The sequence below is a fragment of the Kryptolebias marmoratus genome, linkage group LG24 (genome assembly GCF_001649575.2).
Source record: "Kryptolebias marmoratus isolate JLee-2015 linkage group LG24, ASM164957v2, whole genome shotgun sequence".
NCBI lineage: Eukaryota > Metazoa > Chordata > Actinopteri > Cyprinodontiformes > Rivulidae > Kryptolebias > Kryptolebias marmoratus.
This window is the reverse complement of record NC_051453.1, coordinates 10,367,639-10,377,765: the sequence shown is the minus strand read 5'-3', so window position 1 is coordinate 10,377,765 and position 10,127 is coordinate 10,367,639. Positions and strand designations below refer to the sequence as shown.

The window sequence follows — 10,127 nt, the reverse complement described above, 5'->3', positions numbered from 1 at the left end:
TTGAAATAACAAGTGCAGCTTTATGAGAAGATAAAAAGGATAACCTCTGAAGGAGGATCGTAATTTAAATGTGTGGTGATTGAACCAAACGGAAGTTTAAAATATTTCTACCTGAATAACAAGAAACCTAAATTTTCCTCTCTTAGATGCAGTTTTTGTCCCATTGGATGTTTTGATTTTTGGTTTTTAGAAACTCACTTTTATGGCCTCCTCTATGTCTGCTGAAAAATAAATGTAGTATATGATCAATTTAAAAAATACAATTTTGTATTTGGTGTTTATAATTGTTCTAGCACTTTCATATCATTAATTTGTAAAGTTGTGTCTTCTTTAAAATGATAAATGTTGGGAATGTAACTACTATTAGCAACACTGTGTGTGTGTGTGTGTGTGTGTGTGTGTGTGTGTGTGTGTGTGTGTGTGTGTGTGTGTGTGTGTGTGATTAAATAAGTTACAGACAGACAGAAGTGCAAATAAATGGTTCATTTCAGCAGCTCTCTCTCAAAAAATCCCACAAATCACTGAACAGATTTAAATGAAACTTTCAGAGAGTAAAGGTTACACAAGTTGATACACAACTAACTTCTGGAGTCAGCCCACATCAAGATGGCCGTGACAGCTAATCAACCTTAGCCAAAACAAAAGTATCTATAACTTGGTTCTTTTTACAGATATTGAGCATAATCTGAACGTTAACAGAACACATAAGATCTTTGTTTACAACTGTGCCATGCAAAATTTCTAAATTGATTTTCTTTTGTATCAAAGATGTGTGGGCTTTGAAAAACCATGAAAATATATTTATGATGGAATTACAAGCTCAGAGAGAAATCCATCTAGACAATAGTCCTTCTGTAATTAGTAATTTTCTCATACCTTTATTAAAGGACATCCCCAGAGACAGACAAATACAACAGGGGATAGCAAAAATGTGATTTTTACACAACTTTGTTTCAAAACTCTGTGGATGCAAAAATCCCCTCCTCCACTAAACACACTCCTGACCTTTCTACGAGACTGCAGTTTGACTCATGAACTAACTTGTTGGCACAGTGTGCCACTGCAATGGTGAATCTGGGTCAAAGTGACCGAACAAAAACATGAGCTGAACCTCATCTGAAGCCCTTTTTTTTTTTCAAACCACACACATCAGAGAGTTGTTGTAGCAGTCAGCGCGGCCATCAAGTAAGAACAATGTCATGTTGCATTAAGCCCACATGAAAACCTCTGACGCTTTTTTTTTTTTTTCTTGGCACAAGAAAAGTGAACAGCTGTCAGCCAGTATAGTGCTGTAGGAAGTGAAAATGACCAGACAGAAAAATGATGCAGTAGTACGTCTAACCTGCATAGTTTAGTCTCAGCAGAAAATCTATTAAAACAGATAATTGGATGGAAGAGGGATTAGAGAAAAGTACAATGCTGGTGAAATCACCCTAAAGGAGACGGAGTGCCAGGGGAGCTCAAGGACAGGATAGTTAATGGGGCATCAGACAGATGACGGAGGAGAGAGGAACTGGGGCGGATGTTGAATAAAAGAACGGCTGACAGGTGAGGGAATGTGTCGTGTGTTCGAAGATTTGCATGTGTGATAAAAAAATAAGCAGAACAGAGAACAAAGGTGAAGCATAATAAAATCTAGACTGTAAATCTTGATGTAAACATTTCTTTCCTATAAATAACGAGTATATGTGCAAAATTCTAATTAACCATCGTTGTTTTAACCTGTCTCTTTTGTTGGGGTGTAGTCACTCAGCCAGTTAGTCCTGTTGCAGCTGCTAACCTGGATCTAAGGCCACGGTGGGATGTCACCACTCACACGTCAAAGCAGAGAGCGTTTGTGACACTTGATGCCCCACTTTCTTGACTTCCTTGACCGAGCACTTCTGTATGCATGTGTCTGCTCAGATGTCACCTTCACCGGGACGTTTGCATCGCGGGTTTGAGTCAGAGCAAAACATTTCTGCAAAGTTCACAACACAGAACTGTTAAGTGCTCGCGTTTCCACGCGTGCATCCATTATAATCAGGGCTGTGGGGGGTGGGGGGTGGGGTTGGGCGTCTTTACTCCCCTTGCACCAAGGTTAGTTATTAAAACTGGTTTTTAGATGAGATAAAACTAGTCTGCTGATTTCCATATTTTAACATTTTAAAATATTTTGAATGCAAGCAATGAAAAAAGTGATTTTGGTAAAGCCTAAAAGATAAAAAAAAATGGAAGATGCCATTCTTTTGGTGTATTATTTAGTCGTGTGTAGTTTTATAATTAAAAGGTGTGATTTGCAGTAACTGTTTCAGCACCTTAAGAGTTTGGAGCTCCCACAACTATTTTCTTTAGAAACTTTGCAAAATAAAGAAGCAAAAAAGTAGACTGAAAACTGACTTTCATAACATTTACTTGTTAAATGACACTTTGCAGTTTCAAGGATCTGTTTTAACCTGAAGTTCCACATGAATTTCTTTTCGACAGTCCAATACTTTGCAGCCTTATGACACTACCTGTAAGCTTTCCAGTCAATTGGCATGAATGCTCTTGACATATAGATGTTTCCTGTTGGTCAGTAGGTGTCTGACCACACTTTAAGGCTGTGAATTCTCCAGGGTGGCCTTGCTGCATATTCGTTCGGACACAGAGCGAGCGTCAGGGGTGCATTGTGAGCGATGAGCACTTCAGCTGGAAGCTGCAACCTCAGCACAGCCCTGGAAAAGTCAGAATTCATCATCCAGGTGGAGCTGCAGGCACACAGGAGGAGTGCAAGCTTGTTACCAAACTGCCCACCACCTTTGCATCCGAGGCTACTGTAATCAATCCCTCTCTCCGACAGAATTCACGCAACACTACATCCTGCTCTGCTTTTCTGGGAGGTCCAACTACTGGTGCTGATCAACATCAAGCTGCTGAGATGTGATCACACTTTGAACTCAAAGCATCTACACACAGAAAAAATGTTTTAAAGAGCAAGATCATAAAATCAAGAAACGTGGGAAAATAGGTAGAGGCATTATAAAATTAAGCCAAATACGGTAATCCCAATAAGGAAAACACATTGAAAATATTTTCTTTATGTTTGACCGGAGAAAAGCTTTGGATTGAACCTGAACACACTCACCTCATGTAAACAGATAAACTGTCACATGCAGCAAGACAGAGCAGCACAAAACTGAACTTCAGATTTGTGATGAGGACAAAGTGTCCTTTTAAATTACTTCTCAATGATGACCTTCATATTAAAAGTGATTTTTTTTGCACTGCCAGCATGCTTTTCAAAGATATGCAAAGTGACCAAAGACAAAACCTCTTGGTACCAATTAGGTTTCACAGCTTCTGTTGTTGGTCACATCCATGAAAGGAGGTTACGGTTGCTAATTATTCAGAGCCATATGGCTCTGGTAGATACAGCAACCACATGGCACATAACACGCAGTGACTTATAACCTTTAGCAGCACTGAAGCTTGAACAATGAGCTGCTCGGAAACACTGAACAGAACCGCAGGATGGCACAAATTACTGTCGCTGGTGAGACCTAAACCTGGCAGTATACTGAAGGTATGTTAAATCTAATAGAGGTCCATTTTGGCCTAACCCTTTCTTTCAAACTAAAAAGTTCAATTCAAGCCAGGTCATTTGTTTTCTACCTGCACAACGTCACTGAAGAGAAAGCTCTGTGATGGAAATGTAACTGAAAATCACCAGAATTTTGATTGTTTGTTTTCCAGAAAGGATTTAATATTAAAAAAGGAAAAAAAAATAGAAACCGCCCATTAAGGAATTACAAAATATTCCTCAAAACTGAGGGCGAACTAAACCATTTCCAAGGTAGAAGCTTGACAAACGTGTTTACAAAATATCTGTTCATGTGAAAAAGAGGGTTCTTCTTTATTTCTCCTAATAAATATAGACCTGCTGACAGTTTAATAATTACATTGGATGATTATCATACAAACAAGAGTAATAGTCCTTGATGCTGAAGATGGGAGAGCTCTGATTGGCACTGATACAACTGGCCAATAAAATGACAATAAATCAGAAGAAGAGTCTTTAACGGACAGATTACACAGGCGGTGGCTGCAGTTTTCAATAACCTGATGTACACAACAATGGTTATAAAACCACTTTGTAGCTTTCTAGGTCTTTTGTCAAAGTCATAATTTATTTGCTGAAACTTAGTTAAATATTTTTATTTCTCTTTTGAATCCCAGGAACAACAGCCCGGCTACAGAAAAGTACATTGGGTGAATGTTGTTGGTGCTCTGCTGCCCTCTAGTGTGAGTTAGAGGAATAGTCAAAAACAACTCAAAGAAAAAAAAAAACAGGCCAAACCCCAAAAAAGAAAAAGTTATGAAAAAGACAGAGAGGCACCTTTAGCAGCACTCCTCCACAGTGTTTGGGTGGTGAAATGAGCCCACTTTGCTGATCTCTACAGGTCTTCCTCTTCCTCCCATCTTCGCAGCCAGCTCCTGGACCAGATCAAGAACATGATTCTCCCCCTGGGTGAGTGTGTTTTGTGCATATTAAAGAGTCTTAGAGGATCTGCTCAGTGCTCGAAGCAGAGATGTCCAGTAGTCTCCAGGCAGCATATGGATTCAGCTCTTCCTGGTCTCGACACAGAGCCCACACGTACATCATCCTGAGCACTTTCTCCTGAAACGGGAAAGACTGATGACGCACGATCTCTTAATTGTATGATAACACTTCTCTACTGAAAGAATCTTAATATAAGCCATGTTCAGTCAAAAACCATAAAACTTATGTTATTTCTAAGTTAATGAGACTTAATGATTTAGAAAGGCTCTCATCAGAATGCAGTCCATAAAAGACACATACAAAGCTCATCTAATAAAATCAAAAGAGAGCAGGTCGGCCAGCTTTAATGTCAGTACTATTATTAGTATTGTAGCCTGAGAACTGGACAGGAGCCAGAAGCATGCGACAAAGTGAGCACCTTGACCTATTAGCTGTTTACAACAGTCCCAATGTTCCCTGAGGGAATGTGATGGCTGAGTTACAGCTCATAAAGATATTTTCCAGCGACATAAAAGCCTTGCCCACACACCTAAACGTGGCCTCAGTGGCTCAATAAATCCTTCTAATGAATCATGTATAGGGACATAAATGTGTTTGGAAAACGAACCTCCACTGTTTTACAGATGGCTTCAGACACTCCCTTTCTCCTTACCTCCTCTAAAGACACTTTAACATTACTGTAACTCTCTTCTGATTACAGTAAAATACCAGCTGACGCTCTGTGTTATTTTATAACACATACAGCTCATTTCCATTTAAAAGATTAGCGGCTCTTATCAAATGGCAGGTCTAGAAAGATCATAAATGTCATATAAGCAGAGTTGTTTCCACTCACGGGGTCTCCCTCCACCACCTCTCCCTTGGTGTTTCGAATCACCATGACCATCTGAGCCTGGAAGGTTATAATCAGCACTGGGCCCTGCTCCATCATTTTACCCATAGCCAGCTGGAGAAGACGACACACACATAAGAGAGAAGATTAAAAACAACATATTACAAGAGTTTAAAATGATTCAAATCAGTCTGCAGAGCCTACGATTTAGTTTTCAAAACTGTTGGGCATTCACCGACAGAAAGGAGGATTATAGTTTCTAATCTTAGATGGTGTCAGTTTCCAGAGTTAAGTTTTTGGTAACAACATACAGTTAGGTTATTTGCTGATGTTATGTTTTCAGGGACATGTGTCAGATAATAACCTCAGAAAGATTTTTACTCTGTCAGATAAACTTAACCTGAATAAGGTTCTATGTAAGTTAGTAAATATCAAAATAAACTATGTCAGTATTCTAATCTTACTCATTAATGAACATCATTGAACAAACTAGTGAGCACTTTGAATCCACGCTTCAGAGTGCCACCTCTCTATAAGCCTGAATGCTACTCTTGAAAAAGATTTGAATAACTTACGTCAATACTGTCTATGTCCAGAATCTTAGAGTCAAACTTAAACCCCATGGCCTTGGCTTGCTGAATTGGATGAGCGAGTTGGCTGTACGTCTGCAGAAACAGACAGAGGTTAAAGACGACAACATCACAACACATTTCACAGTTAATGTGCACAGCTGTCAATACAGGCGCTGCAGAGATGTAAACAATGCTCTCTGAATGGAGCTGAGGAAGACTTTACCGCTTCGTAGCACCAGTCCTTCAAAACCTCCAGCTCCCCTCTGATCATCGCCTGTATGAGAACAGAACAACAAATTTATGGCTTTTAACAAAATCCTGTTTAAACCCAAACTATAAGATCTCCACTGACTTTCAACAAATGCTTGTTTGGAGTTCGACCTACCTCCAGTATATTTGGGATGATGTCTCGTTCACACTGCTTGAGGAAAGAATCCTTGTCAAAAGACGGGTCCACCTTCAAGATCTCTGTCAGAACCTCAGACATTTCTGTCTTGGAAAACATGCCTCCTAAAAATGGAATAATAAAAAAAAAGAACTGAATTTTAAAAAAAGAATCTTCAAACACAGCAGGTCAGGAATATCAAATTCCTGCACAAATAAAACAAGGTCTTGGAAAACCAAACCTAAAATCAACACAGTTACAGGAGAAGCAATGAATATTATCTGATTTCTTCATCGCCAGGCTGGAGGTCCCTTACCGATGATGTCGGTCATCTTGTCAGTGACGGCACGCGATGCTCTGATTAAGACATTGTCGCTCTCATCGTACTTCATCTTCATCTCAAAGAATCCTTTGGATAACGTGAGGAGAGCGGGTCAGATTTTAATATTTGAAAAACTAATATTTGTAAATACTCAGCATTGAATATTTACAAAAAATGCTGATGTTGCTACTTCAGCTTCAAATCTGTTGATTTTGTGCAATGTAATGACAACAACCTGGGTAATTTTTCACCTGTCTAAAACTATTCTGCCCAATTTTTACATTCTCCACCTGATCCTCAGCACAACCCTTCATTGATTGCCTCTTTCGGTCACTGCTGAGAGCAGAGGCATTTAAACTTGACAGTGAGTAAAGTATTCTCTGCTCAGATCACAACACAAATATATATTATGCCTGTTTTTTTATTACCTAATTAACTGATATAGTTGAATAAATTTACCTGCCTGGAACTGTACAAAGCCCTCAATCGTTGCAACATCACATACATGCCAGCCTAATAAACATGAAACCTGCTATCTCATCATCTACAGTTTGGTGGTTGGATTAGAGCATTTTCAAAATGAACAGATTTCTAAAAAGCGAACACAAAGACAAATTAAAAAAGATTCCCAAGTTATTTGGTCCTTACTGTTAAAGACCACATTGTTGTCTTTGAAGTCTTTCCACTGCTGGTACCACTTGGAGTCTTTGTGGAGCACCACTCCCATAGCTTCCCTAAAACCAACACAAAGTGGAGCAACACAAACATCACTCTGACTGATTTCAGCTCAGACAGAAAAATACTGTCATGTTACAATAATAAGTCAGTAAACAAAACACTGGCCATTCTAACAGAGGTTACTTAAATGCTGAAAATAACAACCCAACTTCTAATTAGTCTTTGCACATTCAACAGTGTGCTTAATTCTGAAAGCTGCAACTTTCATCTTTTTGTATTTTTTATTACTAATGATTAAAAAAAGAGAGCCTTAGTGGGAAAAAACCCTTTTCTCTGAACTACTTGTCATTATTGGGGCAAGAGAATTGCACTCACGTACTCGTTGGCTTCGAAGATCTTTTTGTCATCCCCAGCACCTTTAGAGGAGAACTCGGTCCTCTTCCGTAGCCTAGGTGGAGGCCTGTATGGGCCAGTGTGGCCAAGATCGCCAATCTCTTTCTTCACACTCTCCATCCCCTGCAGACAGAGTAATGAACAGGAAACAAAGAAAAAAAAAACAAGACTTCCAAGATTCAGTTTTAGCGTTCAGAAATCTTACTTCCCACTATTATATGTAATGGGCACATGTATTATTACTTCATCTAGGGAATTAAAAAAGAACAGAAAGAAAACGAACTAGCAAAACATTAAAGCCATTAGCAATTGCATACCTGAGATATTGCTTTGAATGCACCAGTCTTCCCCAACATTTCTCCGCTCTTAGAGACAGACTCTGCAGAGGTCTTTGCGGTTTTGGCAGCTTCCTCCATCCCCTCTTTGATTTTCTTCCCGATGTCTGAGCGACTGACCTCTTCCAGCCCCTGTCCGAACACACAAACATGTTTTAAAAACTGGCTGCATTAACTTTTACAGCAACTTCATGACGGATCAATCAGAAGAGAAGCTAACATCACAACAAGATGCACGTCACATTCACCTCTTTAACCGTATCAGAAATGTTTTCCAACTTCTTCTTCAGGACCTCGGATGTCTTCACTGTTTCTGATTCTATATTTTTCTGTGTAAAGACAGAGGCGAGAACTATGTGTCAAAAGATAAAATACTGATTGTGACAGGGAATTGTTAGAGCTTACAGCTTAGCAGTGATTTTGTATGGGGCTGAATACTAACATATTTCCTTCGAGCTTGTTTCAGTGCATCTGACTCCTCGAGTTTTTTGGCTTCTTCTCGGAATTTCTTAATGTTTTCTTTCATTTCTTTGTTCTTGTTCAACTCTTGTTTCAGGTTATCCAGAAACTCTCCAAGGAAACCCTTCCTGCCACCACCCTTCTCCCCCGATAAATACCTTACATGAAGCAGGGGAGACTGGGACACCTGGATAAAAAACAACAACAAGAACAGGTTTAATTAAAATAAAGCAAGCCATAAAAAGAAACTGGAAAAAAATCCATCAAAGATCTGAAAGATTCATACCCTTCTGCTGATCATTTAATGTAAGTCAAGTTTTTAGGTAATAGCTCTTTGGGAATCACCTTGCTGGTGCTAATAAACTATTTTAAAGAACAGTTTAGAAACCTACGTAAATGAATGATTCATAGGCCAGAGTGAGGTGGCTTCAGAAACAAACAAAAAAACAACAATACCAAAACTCCTTCCTCTGAAAAAGTTAGGTGTAAGAACTGGATAGAAAATGGGGAAAAAAATCATTCGATGTCCAAAAAAACCGTTGAAGACCCTTTCAACATATGACCTTAGAAGAGACAATTAGGTTACAAAAAAATGAAATGCAACATTTCCCTTTGTGGGCACTTCCTGTGGACTGCAGACTTCATGTTTCTGCAAACAACATGTTTTCATAAAAGTCTACAAACAAAAATTGCACTTCAACCTGTTAAGTAAAATCTACATTGTATAATAAACAATAGGCCTTGCTTCATTGTTAGTAGTAGGCAAATATATGACAAGAATAATAAATACAAGCTTATTAAAAGTCCTTTATTTCTAAGCTGTGCAAAAAGAGGTGGCAGTACCTGTGGAGAGGTTCTGAAGAGGATCCTGTAAACATTGGGTCTGTTTGGAAAGAGTAAGTAGGAGGAAGGAGATGCTACCAAGCCTCTTCTTATACACATCTGGACACAAACACAAACTTGTGTCAACACCCGGATTGGGGCAAAGCTTTGAACTTAACACAGAGGTAAATCACTACATCACTGAGAATTATTTTGAGACGTAATATGGGCATGTTACTTTAAACAATAAACACTTTTTATTTTAAACATACATATAAAGTCCAAACATGCAAAATTCCGCCGCATATCATGAGAGCTAACTTAGCTAATGCTAGCAATGCAGGTAAAAAAGTCGTAATATTCAGTAGCAAGAGTAAATCTGACATAATATATGTATCGTTTATGCCACCCTGCTTTTATTATATAGTTTAAGTGATGAAGTTTAAAACAAAACGTCTCAAGGGCTCACCTGATAACACTGACACATGGGGGCCGCCATGATGAATGTCGCAATTATGACCCGTTTCCGGTGCTGACCTTCCACTTCCGCTCTGAGAACACGCCCATGATTGTGAAATATTTAGCGATTCTTTCAAATACTATGCATTTATTTGGCTTTTTTTTTTTTTTTTTACTTGGTATGCTAAAAAGAGTTGCATGGACTTCTGAGCTACAAATTAATTTCCCCCAGGGACTAAAAGTGGTCAGATTTTAACTTTCTCTCCCACAAATTATTAAGTTTACAAGATCATGATCACCCTTTAGTAAAACAAAGCATTAAAACAGGACATAGGTGTACCAGACTTC

General features: G+C 38.8%; 1 protein-coding gene across 1 annotated transcript; it reads right to left on the bottom strand.

The window, feature by feature from the left end:
- Window positions 1–3,711: 3,711 nt before the first annotated feature.
- timm44 (translocase of inner mitochondrial membrane 44 homolog (yeast)) lies at window positions 3,712–9,819 on the bottom strand. Its single transcript, XM_017407059.3, has 13 exons — window positions 9,790–9,819; window positions 9,342–9,440; window positions 8,482–8,685; window positions 8,288–8,368; window positions 8,022–8,171; window positions 7,691–7,827; window positions 7,282–7,367; window positions 6,628–6,720; window positions 6,312–6,436; window positions 6,150–6,200; window positions 5,930–6,019; window positions 5,358–5,468; window positions 3,712–4,639 (listed from the first exon to the last, which is right to left on the bottom strand). The coding sequence occupies exons 1-13, from the start codon at window positions 9,817–9,819 to the stop codon at window positions 4,520–4,522; spliced, it is 1,377 nt and encodes a 458-aa protein (XP_017262548.1). The 3' UTR covers window positions 3,712–4,519.
- Window positions 9,820–10,127: the final 308 nt, after the last annotated feature.

Coding starts and splice junctions, on each gene's coding strand:
- timm44 (XM_017407059.3), bottom strand. CDS start 9,819: ATGGCGGCCCCCATGTGTCAGTGTTATCAG. Junction 9,441..9,789: donor CCATGTGTCAGTGTTATCAG/GTGAGCCCTTGA, acceptor GTTTGTGTCCAG/ATGTGTATAAGAAGAGGCTT. Junction 8,369..8,481: donor AACAAGCTCGAAGGAAATAT/GTTAGTATTCAG, acceptor GTCTTTACACAG/AAAAATATAGAATCAGAAAC.